Source organism: Onychostruthus taczanowskii, unplaced genomic scaffold (genome assembly GCF_017590055.1).
Source record: "Onychostruthus taczanowskii isolate IOZ18803 unplaced genomic scaffold, ASM1759005v1 scaffold5, whole genome shotgun sequence".
In the NCBI taxonomy this organism is placed as follows: domain Eukaryota; kingdom Metazoa; phylum Chordata; class Aves; order Passeriformes; family Passeridae; genus Onychostruthus; species Onychostruthus taczanowskii.
Genome location: NW_024502568.1, coordinates 5,721,389 through 5,741,566, shown reverse-complemented (window position 1 = coordinate 5,741,566; position 20,178 = coordinate 5,721,389). Strand labels below are relative to the sequence as shown.

At 62.2% G+C, this 20,178-nt stretch overlaps 5 protein-coding genes across 9 annotated transcripts; 3 read left to right on the top strand and 2 right to left on the bottom strand.

The window, feature by feature from the left end:
- Positions 1-406: 406 nt before the first annotated feature.
- HOGA1 (4-hydroxy-2-oxoglutarate aldolase 1) lies at positions 407-3,599 on the top strand. Of its 2 annotated transcripts, XM_041415330.1 has the most exons (7): positions 407-926; positions 1,534-1,662; positions 1,751-1,878; positions 1,989-2,123; positions 2,296-2,392; positions 2,510-2,643; positions 3,186-3,599. In XM_041415330.1, the coding sequence occupies exons 1-7, from the start codon at positions 407-409 to the stop codon at positions 3,333-3,335; spliced, it is 1,293 nt and encodes a 430-aa protein (XP_041271264.1). In that variant the 3' UTR covers positions 3,336-3,599. The 2 variants fall into 2 exon arrangements, 1 of the variants encoding a protein (XP_041271264.1); XR_005953458.1 differs by lacking the exon at positions 2,510-2,643 and having other exon boundaries at positions 1,989-2,392; positions 3,186-3,311.
- Positions 3,600-3,675: 76 nt separating this feature from the next.
- Positions 3,676-7,329, bottom strand: MORN4 (MORN repeat containing 4). The gene is made up of 5 exons (XM_041415314.1): positions 7,208-7,329; positions 5,492-5,589; positions 5,249-5,363; positions 5,054-5,163; positions 3,676-4,921 (listed from the first exon to the last, which is right to left on the bottom strand). Exons 2-5 carry the CDS (start codon positions 5,556-5,558, stop codon positions 4,773-4,775), a joined length of 441 nt encoding a protein of 146 aa, XP_041271248.1. The 5' UTR covers positions 5,559-5,589; positions 7,208-7,329; the 3' UTR covers positions 3,676-4,772.
- Positions 7,330-7,533: 204 nt separating this feature from the next.
- PI4K2A (phosphatidylinositol 4-kinase type 2 alpha) lies at positions 7,534-15,157 on the top strand. The gene is given in 10 exon segments (XM_041415307.1): positions 7,534-7,992; positions 7,994-8,212; positions 10,824-11,024; positions 11,268-11,399; positions 11,484-11,637; positions 12,233-12,294; positions 12,711-12,810; positions 13,047-13,180; positions 13,479-13,538; positions 13,659-15,157. Coding segments are annotated over 10 exon segments (1,488 nt in total). The 5' UTR covers positions 7,534-7,728; the 3' UTR covers positions 13,821-15,157.
- Positions 15,158-16,030: 873 nt separating this feature from the next.
- On the bottom strand, positions 16,031-17,734 carry AVPI1 (arginine vasopressin induced 1). 4 transcript variants are annotated; one of them, XM_041415311.1, is made up of 3 exons: positions 17,599-17,734; positions 16,266-16,560; positions 16,031-16,185 (listed from the first exon to the last, which is right to left on the bottom strand). In XM_041415311.1, the coding sequence occupies exons 2-3, from the start codon at positions 16,547-16,549 to the stop codon at positions 16,125-16,127; spliced, it is 345 nt and encodes a 114-aa protein (XP_041271245.1). In that variant the 5' UTR covers positions 16,550-16,560; positions 17,599-17,734; the 3' UTR covers positions 16,031-16,124. The 4 variants fall into 4 exon arrangements, with proteins under 4 accessions (XP_041271245.1, XP_041271244.1, XP_041271243.1 ...); XM_041415310.1 differs by lacking the exon at positions 17,599-17,734 and adding an exon at positions 16,843-16,951; XM_041415309.1 differs by lacking the exon at positions 17,599-17,734 and having other exon boundaries at positions 16,262-16,951.
- Positions 17,296-19,948, top strand: MARVELD1 (MARVEL domain containing 1). The gene has a single exon (XM_041415313.1). It carries the CDS (start codon positions 17,518-17,520, stop codon positions 18,043-18,045), a length of 528 nt encoding a protein of 175 aa, XP_041271247.1. The 5' UTR covers positions 17,296-17,517; the 3' UTR covers positions 18,046-19,948.
- Positions 19,949-20,178: the final 230 nt, after the last annotated feature.

Sequence of the window (20,178 nt, the reverse complement as noted above, 5' to 3'; positions counted from 1 at the left end):
GATGAGCCCTGCCTCCTATCACTAGGACTCAAGTACTGGTGACACCAAGTGGTTCAAGTGCAGGACTCCTCGCTGCAGGAGTCCTGATTGCTCACGGTCCTATGAAGTCCCACCTGGGCAAGCTCAGGGAGGAAAAATACATGGAGGACAGCTCAACCTGAGTCCATCTTGTGCTGGAGGCTGAGGTTGTGCCAGAGAGCAGCAGCTGTACCCGTGCTGGACAGCCACTCTGTGGGGCTGGATGGCTTCTTGTCCTTCTGCCTTTCCTGCTGCAGCCATCCCCAGGGGACAGGTGGTCCCTCTGCACACATGCTAAATGCAGTGCTCACACTCACCCGTTTACAGGACACCCTACACTGACAGGTGGATCAGGTGATCCCTGACCAAAGCCCTGGGACTGCTTGTAATGCCTGGTCTCTCTCTGGCCTTGCAGCCCAGCCCTGTACGAGGCAGAGGAATGGCTGCCAGGGTTGGCAAGCAGAAGGGAAAGCCACGGCCGCGGTGGCCAAAGCTCAGCTGGAATGGCACTGAGCTCCTTGCAGCCAGCTCCTGCAGGGAGAAGAACACCCTGAGCTCATGTGGTACCACCCCCCATGTCAACTGCCCAGCAGGGTTGCGGGTCCCTCACGTGCCCCGTCAAACATTAACAGCCCCTCGGCGAGGCAAGCAGCACAGGCAGCGGCAGCGCCCAGCCACCATGGCATTCAGCACCCGCCTCGCCTCCTCCCTCCGGCCTGCCCTGGCAGCTCGGCACGGGGCAGCCCCCGGGCAGTGCTGGGGGCTCAGCACCCCGCAGGGATCAGCGCCCTCCTTCAATCTTGGGGGCATCTTCCCACCGCTCGCCACCCCCTTCTCGCCCACTCAGGAGGTGGACTATGCCCAGCTGGAGGGGAACCTGCGCCGCTATGCCGGCATCCCTTTCCGAGGTAAGCGCTGCCCACTGTCCTTCTCCGGGCAGGCTCCCGCCAGATCCCCGCCTGCCTCAGAGGCTGTGCGGCAGCGTGCAGGCAGCCTGCCAGCTCCCCAGGGGTGCTCAGCCTCTAGCTGGACTTTGTTCTGTGGCTGGCAACACCTCGGGTCACCCACCCGGGGCCCTTTGCATGGCACGTGCCCAGGCACACGAGCGTGTCCTTGCACACCCCCACAACATGCCAGCACGTGCTTGCACACACACTCCACACATGTGCAGGCTTGCACACATGCTGCACTCATAGCTGCATGCTTGAAGCTATGCAATGCACTATCATGCACACTCAAAAATTCCTGGGATAAGTATCTGTCAATTGCCAAGGATGGATAGATGATAGAAGAAGAAGAGGCTGCAGCCTCACAAGGATGTTCCCCAGAGTCTCCTCTCTTCTGACCAGGAAGCTGGGACTGCAAGGACATAGGCAGGAGAGGGCACACTGTGGGCTGTGGAGCTCTGCCTGGGTGCCAGCAGCAAAGAAGGGAGTGAGAGTAATGCAAATACCTGACGGTCCTGGCACTCTTCTCCTGTGCCTGAGCCCTGCCCTCCCCACATCTGTGTTCCAGGGCTGGTGGTGCTGGGCTCCAACGGGGAGTATCCATACCTGGCATCCCGTGAGAGGGTGGAGGTGGTGAGCTGCGTGCGCCGGGCTCTGCCCAGGGACCGCTTGCTGCTGGCTGGCTCGGGCTGCGAATGTGAGTGCCTGTGTGGGCAGCATGGGGGGCAGTGCAGGGGCTGTGTGTCCCCCTTGGAGCACCCCTCACCCCTTTGCCGCCTCCCCAGCAACCCAGGCCACCATCGAGCTGACAGTCAGCATGGCAGAGGCGGGGGCTGACGTGGTGCTGGTAGTGACACCCTGCTATTACCGGGGGGCCATGACCACTGCTGCCCTGATCCATCACTACACAGAGGTGAGCCATGTCCAGCGCCTGCCAGCAGCCCCAGCTGGGGCAGCAGGTTACACAAGTCCAGTGTGTCCCCAGCCCACCCCAGCTACTGAAATCTGCCTGGCTGCCTGCAGGTTGGCGATGCATCACCCATCCCTGTGGTGCTGTACAGTGTCCCTGCCAACACCGGCCTGGACCTGCCCATGGAGGCTGTCATCACCTTGGCTCAGCACCCAAACATCATTGGGATCAAGGACAGCGGTGGGGACGTGAGTGGGGCAGGACTTTCCCAGGGCTGCTTACCACCAAACATGGACCTAAGCTGGGAATGGGGAGCTGGGACTTGCAGCCCTTCCCCGGACCCCAGGGCTGCCAGCAGGCACCCTGCAGCAAGGGGGGCTGGGTGATGCCTGCCCCAGGGCACAGCATGTCTCTCCCCAGATCACCCGAATGGGGCTGATGGTCCACAAGACAAGGAAGGAGGATTTCCAGGTGCTGGCAGGATCAGCTGGCTTCCTGCTGGCGAGCTACGCTGTGGGTAAGTGCAGCTGCCCATCCTTGGCTGGGGGCACTGCCTGGGGACACTGAGAGACCAGGAGGTGCTGGCTAGGCACAGCATGCTGAGCTGGCTGCCAGTGTGTCCTGGTGTCTCTAGGTGCCTCTGGGGGTGTGTGTGCCCTCGCCAATGTTCTGGGTGACCCATTGTGTCAGCTGGACCAGCTGTGTCGAACGGGCCAGTGGCAGGAGGCCCGTGACCTGCAGCACCGCCTCATTGAGCCCAACACAGCGGTGAGCAGGCTGGGATGCTGAAGGGAGGGGGTGCCAGGCCATGACGGAGGCAAAGAATGGAAGCCCCTTGGGCTGCAGGGGGTGGAGGGGTGATTCAGGGGGACAGGATGGCACAGCGAGCCAAGACAGACTGGAGGTGGGAAGGTGGGAAGCCAGCCCTGTCATGTTAAGGAACAGCTTGTCCACTGGCACCAGGCACTGCATGACCCTCCGTCATGCAGAGCCTTGCTGGCTATTTATAGGCAGCAGTGTGTGTGGGGGAAGAGCTGGTTCTTCCTGGGCCACTCAACCCACTGTGGAGTGGCCTGTCCCTGCTGCAGAGCCCAGTGTGCCACAGAGCTCCTGTGTAGAGTCCTGTGTGGGTGTGCTCTGCCCCCCACCCCACAGTGGGCTCTTCATGGGGGGTGCAGCCACCTCACACCGTGCCAGCCTTGCAGCCGCACATGGCGAGGACAGGAGTGATGGCAAGCAAAGCACAGCAGAGCCCAGAGAGCATGCTGGCCCATGAGAGCCAGAAAGCCTCCACGCCCTCCCTCCCACAGGTCACCCGCCGGTTTGGGATCCCGGGGCTGAAGAAGGCCATGGAGTGGTTTGGCTACTACGGAGGGCCCTGCCGTGCACCCCTGGCCCCTCTGAGCCCTGCCCAGGCTGAAGAGCTGAGGAGCACCTTCAGTGCCAATGGCTGGTTGTGAGGTGTTCTCCATCTGCCCCTTCTCGCACTGGGAAGGTACAGGAGTCAGGGACCCTGGGAACTGGGGACATTCTGGGGATGCTGGGAGGTGGCCAGGAGAGGGCCGCCATGTTACTCTTCCCTGTTGGACATGGCTGGACTGGGCAGAATGGGTAGAGGAGGGCAACCCCAGGCCAGCCTGCATCCCTGCCAGCCCCCAGGGACCTGTTGTCTTTGCCTGGGGAGGGGTGGATCCTTGTGCCATGAATAAACCTGCAGTCTCCTCTTTGTGTCTGCAGTCCTGTCTGTGCAAGGCCCCCGTGCCATCCCTGCTCCCAGCAAAAAAAGACATGGCACGTGTGTTTGGCAACATGGTTTACTCAGCTGAGGCCCGTGCAGGCAGCAGCACAAGGCAGGGTCACAGCAAGGCACGGGACCCGGTGCAGGCAGGGACTGGCAGGGAGGGCACGGCCCCTGGAGCCTGCACTGGGCAGTGAGGGCTGCCGGGACCCTGTGCCACAGCCAGCCAGACCGCACCGGGGGCCAAGGTGAGCATGCAGTGGGGAGGTGAAGGACGCTTGTGGGGGGCGAAATGGGGAACTGTGTGCCCCCTGCCTGCCCCTTCATTGTACCTCTATCCCCGCTCTGCCCAGGCCTCCTGCTCCAGCCCTGGCACTCCATGCAGCCCTGCTCATGTCCCTCATTCCAGGCTCCAGCTGACCCTTCTCCTTGCTCACCATTGCTACCATCCTCCACCAGCGTGTAGCAGACCTGTGCCAGGCTGGGCATTCCCCAGTCGCTCTTGGTGGGGATGCTGCTGCTGATGTCCCCAAGGCAGTGGGTGGATGGGTGGATTGGCACAGGGATGAGGGGAACGCAGCCCATTGGCTGGCCCTGAGAGCAGGCTGGGTTCCTTGGGGACACAATGTCACCATACCCTGGGCATGCAGAGGGATGGCCAGTCACCCAGAGCTGAGGGTGCAGGCCACAGACTGCCCGGGGTGCCCACCCTGCCTCCAGGACCAGGGCAACAAAGTGAGCCAGGAGTTGCCCCTCTGGGGGTACGTGGTTCAGTCAGCAGCTTCCAGCCAAGGCACCCTGGCAGTGGGGTCAGGGACCAGCCTCTACCCCTCTGCTCCATCCTCTGCAGCTGGCTAGCAGCTGTAGTGGTCCACAGTCTTCCTGGGGGGAAGAGGGGCCAAACCCCTGTCACCCTGTCCTTCTGCTGCTCCAGCAGGTGCCAGGACTACAGCCAGAAAGAGAAGGCACCACGGCTGCCCCAGGGCACTTGGGTGGAGAGCAGTGTGTCCCATCCCCTCCAGCGGCAGGCCTTGGCAGGAGGATGCTTGGAGGGGACGAAGGGCAGGGAGGCACCCAGCAGTGCCACATCCCTTCTCCAGGCCCAGCCAGCGCCCAAGTAGGGGGGTCCCTGCTCTGGTGGGAGGGCATGCGAGCACCATCACGCTGTCAGGCTGTGGGCAGACTTGGAGGCGCCCTGGGCCCTCTGGATGATGGCCGTGCACTTCTCCCGCCGCAGCAGCTTGTTGTTCTCAAAGAAGCCCTCATTGCGGGGCACGCCGTGAGAGCCATCAGGGAAGGTCAGGAGGCCTGGGGAGGGGAGGGAAGGGCTGGGAGTGAAGAGGCAGGGAGCTGCACCCGCCGGGAGGGGGCCAGGGAAGGAGGGATGGAGCGGGAGATGCTGGAAGGGGCTGTGCTGAGCAGGGGCCGTGCAGCACTCACCGAAGCCGTACACGCGCCCGCCTTTGAACTCGCCCTCAAAGGTCATGTTGTCACAGCGGGTGAAGACTCCAACGCCATTGAACTTGCCCTGCACAAACTCCCCCTCGTACCTGTGTGGGAGGGTCTCCTGAGGCAGCAGCTCCCCGTGGCAAGGGGGAATGCCCGGGGAGGTGTAGGCAGGAGCGCCATGCCCACCTGGAGCCATCGGAGAAGGTGAGCACACCGCAGCCGTGGAAGAGCCCGTTCTCAAAGTGCCCCACGTAAGCTGTGCCATCCGCAAACGTCAGCTGTCCGATGCCGTGCCTGCGACCTAGGTGACAGCAGAAATGAGCAGCACTGGGCAGAGGCGGGACCTGCCCCAGCGTGGAGCTGGGCAGAGATGTGGGGTTTGCTTGTCCCCCAGCACGGCTGGCACTGTTCCCTCTTGCCACATCTCACCTTCTTTCCACTCGCCGCGGTACTCCTCCCCGTTGGAGTAGGTGAAGGAGCCTTTGGTGAGGGTCATGGCAACAGCCTCCGGCACAGCAGGACAAGAGCTGGCAGGGAGAGGCACAGAGAGCTGGTGGGCAGGGAGAGCAGCTCGGCTTGCCCAGAGCCCTTGCATCCTCTCAGCTCGCAGAGAGGAGCCTGTCTGCCCTGGGGACAGATCTGCTAGGGCATGGCACAGATGAGGAGGTGAGCCCAGGAGCACAGCTGCCCTGCCCAGGCTCTGAAACCCCAGCCGCCAGGTTCGGGTTGCTGCCCGCCCCAGTGCAGGGCTCGGGGAGATGTGAGCCCACGGGGGTCACAGCCCTGTGAAATGTGAGTGAGAGGCAGGAAGAGCAGTGGCACGAACTGGCTGCCTCCATCATGGCACTCCAGCAGAACCCCAGAGGTCCTGCACTGTGCAGGCTCAGGCCATGGGCCACTTCCAGCTTTGCTGGGGCAGTTCCAGACAGAAACAAACGTTTTGGAGAGGAGATGGATTTGCTGGATTGCATTCAGTGGCAGTTCCTCAGGAGAGGGAGGAGCTTGTGGGGTTTTCGGATTCAGCATCAAGAACGAGACCAGGCTCACCCCCAGGGATGAGAGGACACTCCTCCCAAGAGGGACAGCAGAGATAGCATCCTGGGGCTTCAGGGCTTTGCTCGGCTACCCAAGCCTTGCAAACCTGCCTGCCAACAGCAAGCACCTCCTGAAGCCCTGTACACCTCACAGAGCCCTGCCACGCAGCACAGCGCTCCCCAGCACACAGGAAGGCACCAGAATAGAGACAGCCCCGCAGGTGGGCTGGGCGCTGCCTCTCCAGCAGCTGCCGGCGCAGCTCAGGCAGTGCCAGCGATGGGAAGGGGCTCCCAGCGTCTAGGCGGGGTCTATCTGCTTAGAGCCGGCCGTGCATCACCCAGGAGGTGGCTACTGAACCACAGGAACCAGCAGGACGCGGCGCTCAGGAGAGAAACAGGAACTTGCCAGGGCTTTGTGTCCGGAGAAATGGCCCCAGCAAGGCGAACAGCGACTGAACAGTGCTCCCTGCTGATGGGAGGGAGCGGGAGCGCACCGCCGGCTCCCACCCTGCAGCCTGCCCGGCCATGCCCAGGCGCAGGAGAGGGCTCCGCCGCGGGCTGTGACACGGCCAGCACGGCCTGTGACCCTTCACGCGGAGGACAGCACCCCACGAGCTCTCCAGCCTGCCCAGAAGCCGGACACGCCCGCCCGGGCTCGCAGCGCCCCGAGCCCGCCGCAGGGAGGGGCAAGGCGCCCAGCCCAGCCCGGATCGCACGGCGGCCGAGGGGTGCACGACCCCGTGAACCGCACATCCCCGGGCCAAGGCACGGACATCCTGCCCGGGCCACGCATCCACCCCGCCCGGGGAGTGTGTCCGGGGGCGTGACCGCGCCCACGGGGGATGCACCCACACCCCGATGTGTCAGTATCCCGTCGTGTCTCTGTTCCCGTGAGCGATCATCCACACCCCGGTGTGTCCGTGCACCCGCACCCCGCCGTGTCCGTGCACCCCCGGCTGATGCACCCACACCCCGGCGTGTTCATGCACCCACGGCTGATACACGCACGCCCCACCACCGGGACGCGCATGGCGATGCTCACGGGCCCGGTGCGTGCCCAGGAGCGGGGCGGGGGGCGCGGGCGGCGCAGGGACCCGCGGCCCGCGCTCACCTGGCTCCGCGCTGTCCGCCTGCACCGCTCCCCACCGCGTCCCGCCGAGGGGCGGCGGCCGCCACCGCCCCTGCCAGCACCCCGCCCCGCCGGGCGGTGCCTCGCCGCCAGCGTCCATCCCCACTCGCCGTTGGCCGTTTCCATGGCAACCGCTAGCAACGCGACTGTTCATTGGCCAGCTGCGCAGCACGCCCTCGCCGCTCGCCATCTTTGTGTGGGGCAAGTAGCTTGCCACCGCGGGCGTGGCTGCAGAGGGGCAGCGCCCTCGCCCTGCCTCCATTTTTGTAAAGGGCAGCAATGGGCACGGCCACTCCGGAGCGTCCATCTTTGTGCAGGGCACTGGCGCCAGCCGCCACGGCGGGGGTGTACGGTGGGCGAAGACACCCTGGCCTTCCCGAACGAACAGTTCGAGGCGCGAGAGCTTCTGAACCAGCCCCAGCGGTACCACGTCCGCAGCCGGCCCCGCGGTTCCTGCCGCAGCGGCCCGGCCGGACGTGGCGAGACCTGGGGCGGAGCAGCCAATGGGGTGTGGCGGGGGGCGGAGCAGCCCCTGGGGCGCCGTGACGCGGACGGAACCGGAAGCGGCAGCAGCGGCACGGCGGGGCCGGGCGGGCGGCGCGATGGACGAGACGAGCCCGCTGGTGTCGCCGGAGAGGGCGCAGGGCCCCGACTACGGGCTGCCGGGCGGTGCCGTGCGCGCCCTCCCGCCCGCTGCGCCCCCGCTGCCCTCCCCTCCCGGCTCCCCTGGCGGCCGCGACCGCGAGCGGCAGCCGCTGCTGGAGCGCGGGGCGCGGAGCGGCGCAGGCCCAGGCGCAGGCCCAGGCGGCGGCGGCGGCGGCGGCGGCGGCAGCGGCGGCCGCGCAGCGGGAGCGCAACGACTTCCCCGAGGATCCCGAGTTTGCCGACGTGGTGCGGCGGGCTGAGCTGGCCAGCGAGCGCGGCATCTTCCCCGAGCGCATCTCGCAGGGCTCCAGCGGCAGCTACTTCGTGAAGGACCCGCAGGGGGTGAGCTGGGCCTAGCCCCGCGTGGCCGACCCAGGGGTGGTCCCGCCCCCGTAGCTCCGGAGGCCTGTGGGCCGAGCGGCGCTGGCCGGGAGCGGGACGCTGGCGGGACTGACCGGCCGCGGAGGGCTGGTAGGAGCGACCGGAGCGGGTCTGAGCCTTCCCGGGGAGAAGTACAGCGGGACCGGCAGCGAGAGTGCGGGGCAGCAGTGTCCAAGTGCTGATTCAACCTCTGCTGCGGCTTTGTGCCCAAAGAGGAAGGGTCGCCCCCTCCCGCAGGCCCGTGCATCAGCATCTGAACACAGTGACTCCAACCCCAGGGCTGTTCCTCTGTGGGCTGAGCTGGTTTTGGCCTGTGTTTTTGAACAGAGTGAGATGTCTTCTCTGTGGCTGTGTGGTTGGTGTAGTGGAGAGAAAGTCCTTGCCATGCAGCTGGTCCCCTGTAGACCTGGTTGGCTGTCTTTGTGCCACTGACCGGATGAATGTGCAGCACAGGCTGGCTTGTCTTGTGACCTGCTGCTCCCTGCCCAATTACTTGAGCTGTTGCTGTTTCCTGTGACTCCCTTGCCACGTGTTTGCTGGGATGCTTCCAGGGAATCAGGAGTGAGCTCTGTGGTCTCTGGTGTGTCCTAGTTTTCCCTCTCTGGGTGAAAGCTGGCTCCTGGAAGCTGTCAGTTCCCAGCTCAGCTGATGGTGTGTGGGGAAATACTCAGCAGGCAGTTCCCAGCTCAGCTGATGGCGTGTGGGGAAATACTCATTTGTGCCACAGCCCAGCTCCCTCCTCTTACCCAATATGAGACCTGGAGGGGGCAGCCTGATGAGCTACTTGGGGATTGTAGGCTGGAGACTGTCTGGCTGCAGGAGACCCAAACTCAAGGATGGCTGCTGAAGGATGAGTGTGAGGAGCCAAAGTCTGTGTACTGCTGGCGTTGTCAGCTGGCAGGCCCCACAGATTATCCTGCTGCCAGCAAATGTGGTGTGTGACTGGTTGCTGTGATTGCTGCCCAGGGTTGCTGAAAACATCCCACTGCTGGCACGGGAGAGAGCGCAGCATGTAGATAGTGTGAGCAGCAGGGGGAAGATACTGGGGGGAAAAACTTTCTTCTTTGATTATTTCCCTTGAGGCTGCTGGGCCTGAGCTGTTCCAGGGCTGTGCTGCCCAGCCCCAGTGGTTGTGATCACCCCACTGCTGCTCTGTGCTGGCCAGCTCTCTGCCTTGCTGCTGGCACCAGGCAGACCTGTTTTCCCTGTCAGTGCTGCTCTCGGCACGGGTCTGTCTGGAAGGGGATGCTGTGCTGCCAGGCCTCTGGTTTCTGCTTCCATGCTGTCCCTGCCTGGCTGGGCCTTGTTCTGCTGGACTGGTTCCATGGAGCACAGGGCTTCATGCTGCCAGAGCTCCTGACAGGCCTCTTTGCAGGCTTGTATCCAAGGATGCATATATTGGATATACTGACAGTCATGTGGCAGCCGTGTGGGGCTGGTGCGGGGGATTGCCTTCCTGCCTGCCTAGGGGAAGTGGCTCCACCGTGTGATCTGGACATGGCTCAAGTGATCCTCTTCTCTCACACCCTTCCTTTCTGCCTTCCTGGTGGACAAAGCCTTGGTTGTGCTTGCTGTGGCCTGGCTTTTGGCCCCTGACAGACTAAGATTGCATTGAGGTTCCCTGCTGAAGCACTGGGACTCATGTTCTACATTCTGGCAGGAGCTCAACTTGGGGAAGTGATGCCCACTCAAGCCAGGGCTACCAATACCCATGGGGAGAAGGCCTGGTTGCATGTGCTGCTGAGTCACTCCAGAGCAGGGACTGCCATCCCCCCAGAGATGCCTGACTTTTGGGGACAGGTGGCCTTGCTCCTGTCCCAGCCCTTCTCTCATCTGTGTGCTGTGGCAGTGCTGGCTCAGTGGTGGTGCAGTGCCCCACTCAAGGCTGCTGTGCCCTCTGCAGCAGTGGGGTACCTATGCTGCTGTCCCCACTGTTGGGTTGGCTTGTGTGTGAGGCTGGATTCAGGGGCTGGGAGCTGCTGGTATCAGCTGGTGGCCAGTTTGGAGCTGCCTGTGCCTTCTCATCCACAATGAATCCAGTGAGTCAGTCCTTCTGCTGGACTCCCCAGCACAGAGCCCTGGCTCCTCAGGGGTCCTGCAGGTGCTCAGCTGTTATGGTCCTTTTCCTCTGGTCAGTTTGGGATCAGCTCTGTTCAATGGATTTTTGAGCCAGGGCAGGGATTGCTATCCTTGTCCCTTTCCTGTGTGGACATAATGACCAACGATGAGCAGTAGCTCTCCCCCACCATCCAAAGGTCACTGGAATGAGACTGATGTGTTTACCAGGAGACTGCATCATCACTGGTGGTTTTTGGGACTCATGTTGGGTATAAAGGTCTCTGGGCAGCACTCTGCTCTTGTGGGATGGGATACTGGCTGGAGAGGGTTTCTTCCCAGCTCTGCCTACCTCCCTCCCAGGAGCTGTGAAGTTTTGCCTGGTCCCAGGAGGCTGGTTATTATCCTAATGAGGGGCAGTTCTGGACCTGTTCCTTAGTATCCCTGCTGTGAGCTGAGGAAAGTCTCCCATCTCTGCCAACTTCCTGGACTCAGGCCTCTTTTCTCCCACTCACAGAAAATCATTGGCGTCTTCAAGCCCAAGAATGAGGAGCCATATGGGCAGCTGAACCCCAAGTGGACCAAGTGGCTACAGAAGCTGTGCTGCCCATGCTGCTTTGGGAGAGACTGCCTTGTCCTGAACCAGGGCTACCTGTCAGAGGCAGGTGCCAGCCTGGTAGACCAGAAACTGGAACTCAACATTGTTCCCCGCACAAAGGTGAGGGGACAGCTGCTGGGGGCTTCTTCTGGGGAGGCTTTTGTGTGCAACCTCTGCTTGCACCTTATCTTGTGTCACTGCTGACCTAGGAGATGGAGTGTTCTAGACTAGGACTGTTCCTGCTCAGACCGTGGGGATCCTTGTGCTGGGCAGAGCTCTGGAAATGCTGTGTCTTGTTTTTTTTGGGCAGTCCTGTGATTTGCCAGAGGCCCCTGCTGACTGTGCTCATTCGTGTCCCTCCAGGTGGTGTATCTGGCCAGTGAGACCTTTAATTACAGTGCCATTGACAGGGTGAAGTCCCGAGGAAAGAGGCTGGCCCTGGAGAAGGTGCCGAAAGTTGGCCAGCGCTTCAACCGCATTGGTCTGCCGCCCAAGGTAGGGCTGCCAGCCTCCATGCCTGCCTGTTAGCACCTCCCTGGCCTCTGTGGCCTTCTGTAATGCAGCCCGTCCTTGCTTCAGGTGGGCTCCTTCCAGCTCTTTGTGGAAGGCTACAAGGATGCAGACTACTGGCTGCGGCGGTTTGAAGCCGAGCCGCTCCCGGAGAACACTAATCGGCAGCTGCTGCTGCAGTTCGAGCGGCTGGTGGTGCTGGATTACATCATCAGGAACACAGGTAGGGCCAGCTGCCTGGCACTGGATGCTGCCTGCTCCTTCATGTCCTGCCATGCTGGAGAAAGGGGAGGTAGATGGGGTCTTTGTGGCTTTTCCCTGCACCCGAAACTCCTCTCCCCTCGGTTGCTGGCAGGTGACATCTGCCTCTAGGCAGAGTGCAGCTGCTGCGCTGCTCACCACCTGAGGCTCTGGCTGCTGGCCAGTTTACTGGCAGATCTGGATCCACCATGGTGCTCAGGTGAAAGTTTGCCAAATGTGAGGATGCAGGGACATCCAGAAATCCAGCACTAACTGTGCCCCTGTACATCCCATTTCACACCGTGGTCTTGAGTTTCTACTAGGCTGGAAGGGATTGAGGTTGCACTCTGGGGCTTGCAGGCTGACCTTTCTCTTGGGAGCTGGTGATATGTGGACCTCTAGGGCTGTCTGTGAGTGGCTTGATGTGGCTCCCCATGCCTGCAGCAAATTTAAGGGCTCTGCAAGTTTGTGCCTCAAATGTGTCTGTCTCACTTCTGGGTCAGAGGAGTAGTCTTCTGCCCAGCCTGGTGCTGCAGGGAGGCCCTGGTGCTGACACAGCTGATTCTGTCTCCCTGCAGATCGGGGCAATGACAACTGGCTCATCAAGTATGACTGTCCCCTGGACAGCGCGGGCGTGCGGGTGAGTGGCTGCTCCTGGGCAGGGCTAACATGGGAACTCTGCTTCTGGAAGCTGCCAGCTTGGCAGGCATGACAGGAATTTCCCATCTGGTTTGGGTTTCCAAGTGTATTGAGGCCTGATCTTGTCCCCTGGGCCTTTTGTTACCATTTTTGTTGGTGGCTTGTGGCCTAGTGGGACTTCATGAGGATGCAGCTGAACTCTGTAGGGGAAATTGGTGTTGCTGGACCTTGGAGTGAGACCTGGGGGGGAAACAGCTTTGTCCCCACCCAAAGCAGGCTATGTTTCCCTGTGCTTAAGGTGCCGTGCTACAGGCAAGAGGCTGCTGTGCCTCTGTGGTAGCCAGGGGCTGCAGGGAGTAGGAGAAGAACTGTTCCTGCTGGGAGGACCTCCTTGTGACATGCTTCACTTCCTTCCAGGACAGCGACTGGGTGGTGGTGAAGGAGCCCATCATCAAGCTGGCTGCTATAGACAATGGTTTGGCCTTTCCCTTGAAACACCCGGACTCCTGGAGAGCATGTGAGTCCCTCAGGCTATGCCAAAGCCCCGTGGCAAGCCATACAACTCCATGCTTGGGCATCCTTTTCAAGGATTGTAGAGGAGAGGGCTAGGGCTGTGCCTCTGCAACTTCTGAGTTCACAAGCAGCTCCTCAGCAGAGACTGTAGAAGGCAGATGCAGGGAATCTAGCACCCAGGAGCATGTGGCACCATGTGTTGCTTTCCCCAATTCTAATGTCTCCTGCTTTCTTCCACAGATCCATTCTACTGGGCATGGCTGCCCCAGGCCAAAATCCCCTTTTCACAGGAGATCAAGGACCTGATTCTTCCCAAGATCTCAGACCCCAACTTTGTCAAGGACCTGGAGGAAGATCTGTATGAGCTCTTCAAGGTGAGCTGGAGGAGGGGATGAAGATGATGTGGGAGGAGGAAAAGAGCGAGTGGTGTTGGGGAGCTCCCAACAATCTTGCAGGTTGCAGGGACAGAGAGATGGTCAAGATCCTTACAGTGTTCCTAGGCTGAGACACAGCAGGGTTATCCTTCTGCCAGAAGCTGAAGATTCAATGTGGGAGAAGCAGGAAACCCATGGGACATGACAGGGGATGTGGCTTCCTTGGGGAATAGGCATCTTGTTCACTGCATGAAGCAGAGAGTGGATCTCATTTTGTTCTTTGCTCTCTCTCTTGCAGAAAGACCCTGGCTTTGACAGGGGACAGTTCCACAAGCAGATTGCTGTCATGAGAGGCCAGGTAAGCTGTGCAGAGTTAAGACAGACGGCTGAGGTAGGAAGCCTTGTCCTACCTTTGTGGCAGGAAGGGTGCTGGAGTGGATGCTCTGTCGCTCAGGCATTGCTCTGTTGTGCCATACAGATCCTGAACTTGACTCAGGCGTTGAAAGATGGGAAGAGTCCACTGCACCTGGTTCAGATGCCACCTGTGATTGTGGAAACTGCGCGTTCCCACCAGCGCTCCGCCAGTGAGTCCTACACACAGAGCTTCCAGAGCCGGAAGCCTTTCTTCTCATGGTGGTAGCTGTGGGAGCCATGGGCAGGGCTTGGCCACCTCGGACTAGCACTGCGAGAGGAGCTGGGCCACTGCTGGCTCCTGTGGCTGGGACTCGACCTTCAGGGTAGAGTGAGCAGATGCGACTGGAGGAACCTGCAGCTGAACTGGAGGAGTCAGGCAGAATGGGCATGGTCCCTCCCCAGCTCCATTGGAGCTTGGTGCCCTGCCTGGGGCAGAGGCCAGGGGGAGGTGTAGGAATCTACCAGGAACTGTGGTATGGCTGGAACCCTGCTCCTGCCTCTGTTCCTTGGCCTGCATGCGGTTCTGAGCACCCCTGCTTGGGGCTGGGATGAACGGGCTACCTGAGCCAGGATCCGTCCAGCCCTTTACACCAGCCACTGGCCCTTTTTTTCCCCACCATGCCAGCTGCCAGGCTGGGAAGGCCTTTAGTAGGTGATACTCCCTCCCTGAGGGTGTGCTGTACTCCTCCACTGTCCCTCCAGTGCCCCAACCCCGTGCACGCTGCTTTCCTCAGGGGGAGTTCCTGCTGCCCACTGGCATAGCGGGGACCACAATGAACGGCTGTTCTCTGGCTAGAGGCTCGAGGAGGGGACATAAGAGGGACAACACATGGGGCTGGCTTGGGTGCAGTTAGACACTAAGGCAAAGAAGGTGCTGGCTTGTCCCTGTGAAGGGCAGGTGGCTTTGCAGAGCTCTCCCGTGGGAGCTCTCCCCTTTTGCCCCACCCCATTTCTCCTGCCTGGTCTCCATAGCTGCTCTCGCTTGACTTTCTTTCCTCTCCCAGCAAGCTCCCTGGCTGCTGTGCAGCCAGCATGGTGCCAGCCTTGTCTGTGCCTAGGGACCCTCTGAGGGGCAGGGGTTGCCAGGGAAGGGCTGGAGGGGCTCTTCTGCCACAGGGGTGGGAGCACTGGGTGACCAGCATGGACTCCTGGCTGCCCTGGAGCTGACAATCTTGCAGGCTTGCTGTGGCTGGGGAGGCAGGGAGCCCCTCTCTCACCAGCAGCTGCTGAGCTTGTGTTGTATAAAACAGCACCAGGGTGCTGCCTGCACCTGCTTGCCTTGAGCTGTGACTTCTCAGGCTGCTGGGGAAAGTCAGTGTTGGGTCTTGCTGTTCTGTTAGCCCATCTTTGGGGAGTGAGAGGGATGAAGGCAGGTGAACCTGGGAAGGCAGAGCAGCTGCTTTGTCTACTGCAGTGGGGAGGGGGCTCAGCACTGGCTGTGTAAGCACAGAGGGGGCAGCAGTGGAGATCCCAACTCCCCAGCCAGGCCCAGCTGCATTTGACTGACCCAAAATGTATTGTTCTAATGCACTGTAGAAATGTATGTAATGTATTTAAACCATGCAACGGTCTGAATAACAGAGCTGCCATTCAGCTGGCTACATCTGTGCCTAGAGCAGGTCGGGGTTCCTCGGCCCATGGCTGGTATCCATGTGTACCTGTACAGGGATGCACTAGCTGCCTGCAACTGCTGAAGCTGCTGCAGGACAGAGTTCCCTTCCTGTCTGCTCATGATGGACATAGAGGGCAACCAGCTGCTCAGGCTGTCTCTTAGCATTCTGTCTGCAGATCCTGCTCCAGTCTCTCCTGGGCCCAGTGGCTCTTGGAGAGGGAGCTCTGGAGGCTGGAGATGAGGCTGCCCAGCTGCTGCTTCTCCTCCTCGAAGTGGCCACATTCAGACTGCAAGGCTGCTTCCTGTAGCTGCTTCTCCTCCTTCAGCCACAGGACCATGCTCTGGAGTTTTGTTATTTTGGCAGTGAGGCTGAATACCTCCTGCTTCAGCTCCTCCAGCTTCAGAATGTCCCTCATGACTGCTCCATTCTCCAGGGTCCTACACTCTTCCAGCTTGGCCAGCTCCCTGGAGAATCTCTGTTCTCTCTTCCTAGTGTTCCTTCTCATGAAGGGCAGCATGTAGCTTCTTCTTCAGTTGTCCCTATGACTGTGCCAGGGCAGTTTCTGTGTGACTGTGCACTGGAACAGATTGCCCAGAGAGTCTCCCTCACAAGAGATATTCAAGAACCATCTGGATGTGATCCTCTGACATCTGCTCTAGGATGCTGGGAGGCAGGGAGGCTGGAATAGGTGACCCACAGGTCTGTTCCAACCTGACCTCTGACGTGGGGCTGTTCCCCTTGCAGTAGGTGCTGTACAACAGCCTGGACCATGGTTCTGCCACTCAGGGATGAGCAGGACACAACCAGAGCCTCACCCAGCCACCACTGTCTATCCTTTATTAACCATGCATTGCACCCTGCCCAGTACACTTAGGGTCCTGGGAGAGCTGCTCTCCACGCCCAGCTGCTCAGCGCTGCTACATGGAGCCCGAGCCCGTCTCGGCCCCGCAGTCACCCTCCAGCTTCTTCTCCGCGATCCTAGGGGCAAAAGGTGTGTGTTAGTGGCCTGGCCCGGCCGCGCTTCCCCCGGCTGCCCCGCCGCCGCGGGCCGTACCTACCGAAGGTGTTGGAAGCGCCGTAGCGCTGCCATCCCACCGCCGGGCTGGGTTGTTCGTCGTCGCCGAAGCCGCCGCAGGGCCCGCGCCATGCGCCGCTGGCCCGCGTACCGCCAGACGAGGCGGGCGCGCTCCTCGGGCCGCTCGGCCCCGCCGCTCCGGAACAGGCTCCGCAGCTCCCGCAGCCCCACGCCCTGGAAGATGTTGGCCGAGGCCCGCTTACGGGCGCGGGCTGAGGGCGCTGCGCGTCCCGGAGAGTCGCTTACCACCGAGGCCGGAGTGCCCATGGCCCTGGCCGCTGCGGGCACCGAACAGTCGGCGTCAGGCTCCCGGTCCGGTCCGCCTCCCCCGGGATCCGGCGCGGATGCCCAGTGAAGAAGGGGAGGCGTCGGGGGAAGGGCGGTCCGGGACGCCGGGCAGGGGGCCAGCCGCACAGGCGCGGCCGCCCGGGAACGCGGGAGACGCCCCGGCTCGGGCCGGGGCACGCAAGTCCGGTCCCGCCCTGCCTGGGGCGCTGGGCCCCGCCGTGACCCACTTTCGCTCCGACGCTGTCCCGCACCCACCGGCCCCTCGCACAGACCTGGCGGTGGCGGCTCCGCCTGGTGCCCGCTGCGTTCCCGGACCCGCTTCGCGCCACCGCGCCGAGGTCCCGCCGCCGCCGCGCGCCCCATTCATTCACCCTGCGTGCCGGCCCCGCCCCCCGCCAATCCCCGCCCGCCTCCCGCTGCCGCCACCAATCGGCGCCGAGGGGCGCGGCTGCCCCGCTTCGCTAGGAGGCCACGTGGCGCAGATGACGTCACGGGCGGGGTGCGAGGCCTCGCCCCCGGGCGGGGCCGCGCCGCTTCGCGCTCCGAAGGGAATCCCGGTGACGTAAGGGGAACCCCGGCGCGCGCCCCGCGCCGGCCGCCGCTCGGGGTCCCGGTGCGCTGTCCCTGGGCCCCGCCGCCGGCATCGGTCGCCGTCCCTCTCGTCCTCCCGCCGCCCCACGCGCCCCGCTTTGCGGCCCGCCCCGGCGGCGGCGGGACGGGCGGGGCGCGGCGGTCCCTGCCCGACGGCGCATCCGCGGCGGCCCTCGGCTGTCCGATGGGCTGGCGGGAGGTGCTGCGGGGTGTGGCGGCGGGGCGGGGAGGAGAGGAGAGAGGCCCCGCGCGGGGAGGACCGCTAAGTGCCAGATGTTTGGCAACAGTCAGGGAGGAAGTCGCTGCCGGGGCCCTGAGTCCCGCCCGAGCCGCGCCGGAGTAGGCAGGGCCGCGCCATGGCCCGCACGGCTCCCCCGACAGTGCCGCCGCCCCCGGGGCCGCCGGCCCGCGGCTCTCTCAGCCTCCATCGCGCCTACCTGCGGAGCCCGCTGGGCCTGCTACGCCTGGGGCAGCTGGCTCTGGGCGCTGCCTTCTGGGTGACGGTAGCGGCTCATAAGTACGAGGGGGCGGCCCACTTCGCTCTGTTTGCCGCCGTCCTCATCTGGCTCCTCACCCTGGCCCTCTTCGGGCTGAGCCTGCTGGGGCGCTGGGAGCTGGTGCCCTGGCTGGGCTCCCGCTGGCTCCTCACCAACCTGGTGCACGACCTGGCACTGGGTGTGGGGCTCTACGCAGCTGCCACTGGCATCATGGGTCACAAGGCCAAGCAGAGAAGCTTTTGCAACCTGCCGGGCTACAGCCAGCACTGCCTGTACAGTGCCTACCTGAGCGCCTCCATCTGCGGGGGCATCACTGCCTGCCTGTACCTCTTCTCCGGGCTCTATTGCCTGTTGCGGCGTTGCCAGGACCAGCGAGACATCATCTGAGATCCCGTGCCGCTTGGCTCCCCTTCTCAGCCGCAGACAGAACACAGCCTGTCTTTGGGAGGAAACGACCCTGCCACCCCATCCCCTCCTGGCTGACTGCACTGCAATTCCTCCAGAGACTCCTGCACAGACGGACGGACAGACAGAGGCCTTCGCGGAGCACGGCTTCCCCTGCAGCGCACCGAGGCAGCGTGGACACCCAGCCACTGCACAGGCCCTTCTCCCAGCCCTTGGCAGACGTAGGCTACTGCAAGTGGAAGGACCCAAATGGAGAGCCCCTAAGAGGGATATCAATCTTTGGGAGCTCCCCTAGGACTCAAGCCAAAATCCCCTGCCCCTGGTCTTGCAGATGCTGCATGCTCAGGTGGGTGCTGACTATTCCCTGGGGTAGAGAGGGGATGCCTGGGGGAGCTGAGCTGGGGGCAGCAGCTCCTAGTGGAGTTGGATGGGCATAAACCCCCCATACCTGCTGGCAGCCCCGTCTTGCCATTCCAGCTGCATGGCGCCTCCACAATTCCCTAAAGGAGGCTCTGAACTTGGCTTCCCCAGCCTGGGCCCCTCCTTTCTGGCCTGAAAACATTCTTTATCTTATTGGAGCCCCAAAGGGCTCAGTGCCTTCCTGCCCTGCACTCAAGGGGTATGGAGACACCCAGGTACTGCACAGCCAGATCCAGCATCACCCCAGTCCAGTTTGGAGGATGAGAAGGGCAGCAAGGTCTCCATTGTGGAGGGAGAGGAAGGACAAGTGGAGCCGTAACCTGTTCTGTGACCCTGGGCAGGGGGTAAATTCCTCCAGCCCTGGAGTTTGTGCAGCCCTGGGATGGAGCCAGGTGCCCCAGAGGTTGAGGGGAGCCAGTCATGGGGTTGTTGTCTCCTCTCCTGCTGTCCCTGCAGAGAGGTTTGGGGCTCCAAGCCATCCAGAGCCACTGAACCAGCCCTGGGACCAGGCTACTCCAAAAGGGACAAAAACAACCTCGCTGATGGTTCTGGAGACCAGCCTGCAGCCCTGCCTGTCTCTGCCGCACTTGGTTTATCATCCTGGAAAATCTTAATCTCTGGACTCACTGGGAGTGGGCAGTGCCTGGAGACTGTGGTGAGGTGGAGGGGAAGGGTGAGCATTGCAGCATGGCAGTGCTAGGCTGTGCTGGGGAGCTGGGGCCAGGCATTGTGGGATCACAACCTATCTTGGAGAACAGAAGAGGACACTGGCACTGGAGCCAGCCCAGCCCTGGAAAGCCAGCTTCCTGAACCCATCAGGTGTCAAGTCCTGACGAGGCCATGTAGGGCTGACTAGAGAAATGGGCAGCCAGAGACAGAATGTTTGGAGCAGAGCCCCACTAGGGCTGCCATGCCTCAAGCCCTCCTCACCCTGCCTGGAGGCAGGTCCTCTCTATTGCTCCCAGTTCGAGGGAGGGTCTGCTCCAGTCTCTACATAGACTTAGATCAGTGATATGGGTGTCCCCAGCAGCTGGCCACAGCTGCCTGTTGCCTGGGGTTCCCTGGCGCCTTTTTTGAGGTGGAGAGCAGCAGCCATGATTCCCCTGGGTGCTTGAAGGGGTCTGGGATTGGTACTGGGTCACCACTTCCATCATGATGTGCTGTCCCAGTGCACACCCCATCATGCTCAGGGCTCCTTCCAAGCCCCAGGCCATGTACCCCTTCCTTGGGTAGGACATGCTGGCTGTGCCTTGTGTCAAGGCTGGTCCCTGACACTGCCTGCCTCTGCCTTACTCTGGTGCAGCCCTTGGCCCAGGCTGTCCAAAATGCCCTCGGTGCTTCTGCCAGCACAAGTGCCTTCCCCTGGCTTTCTGCAGCCCTGTCTGTCACACCAGCTCTATCCCCCTACAGCCTCCTTTCAGGTGCCAATGGATTCACCTTCCAAATAAAGCAATGTTGGCGCTCACTGGGTGTCTGGGGCTTTGTGCTGGGGCTGGGACCTGCTGGGTATGAGGTCTGAGCTGAGATCACACCCAGCTCTGTAGCCCTGCACCCTGAGGCCTCTCTGCTTGGAGTCTCTGGCCATGGTCATGAAGTCCTGGGGTGCTCTGGGGTCACAGGCAGGCTCTGTGGCCACCTGAGCAGTGGCTCACCTGCTGAGCCACTGCTCCTACTATAGAGGCTCAAGCCTCTGCC

Bases quoted from the DNA above. Each gene is read 5' to 3' on its own strand.
- MARVELD1 (XM_041415313.1), top strand. From the start codon at position 17,518: ATGGCCCGCACGGCTCCCCCGACAGTGCCGCCGCCCCCGGGGCCGCCG.
- AVPI1 (XM_041415308.1), bottom strand. From the start codon at position 16,933: ATGGGGCGCGCGGCGGCGGCGGGACCTCGGCGCGGTGGCGCGAAGCGG. The intron at 16,186-16,265 runs GTAGGTACGGCC...TTTTGCCCCTAG, and splicing joins CGGCGCTTCCAACACCTTCG to GATCGCGGAGAAGAAGCTGG.
- MORN4 (XM_041415314.1), bottom strand. From the start codon at position 5,558: ATGACCCTCACCAAAGGCTCCTTCACCTACTCCAACGGGGAGGAGTAC. The intron at 5,364-5,491 runs GTGAGATGTGGC...GCTGTCACCTAG, and splicing joins CCGCGGCGAGTGGAAAGAAG to GTCGCAGGCACGGCATCGGA. The intron at 5,164-5,248 runs GTGGGCATGGCG...CCTCCCACACAG, and splicing joins ACCTTCTCCGATGGCTCCAG to GTACGAGGGGGAGTTTGTGC.
- HOGA1 (XM_041415330.1), top strand. From the start codon at position 407: ATGCCTGGTCTCTCTCTGGCCTTGCAGCCCAGCCCTGTACGAGGCAGA. The intron at 927-1,533 runs GTAAGCGCTGCC...TCTGTGTTCCAG, and splicing joins TGCCGGCATCCCTTTCCGAG to GGCTGGTGGTGCTGGGCTCC. The intron at 1,879-1,988 runs GTGAGCCATGTC...GGCTGCCTGCAG, and splicing joins TGATCCATCACTACACAGAG to GTTGGCGATGCATCACCCAT.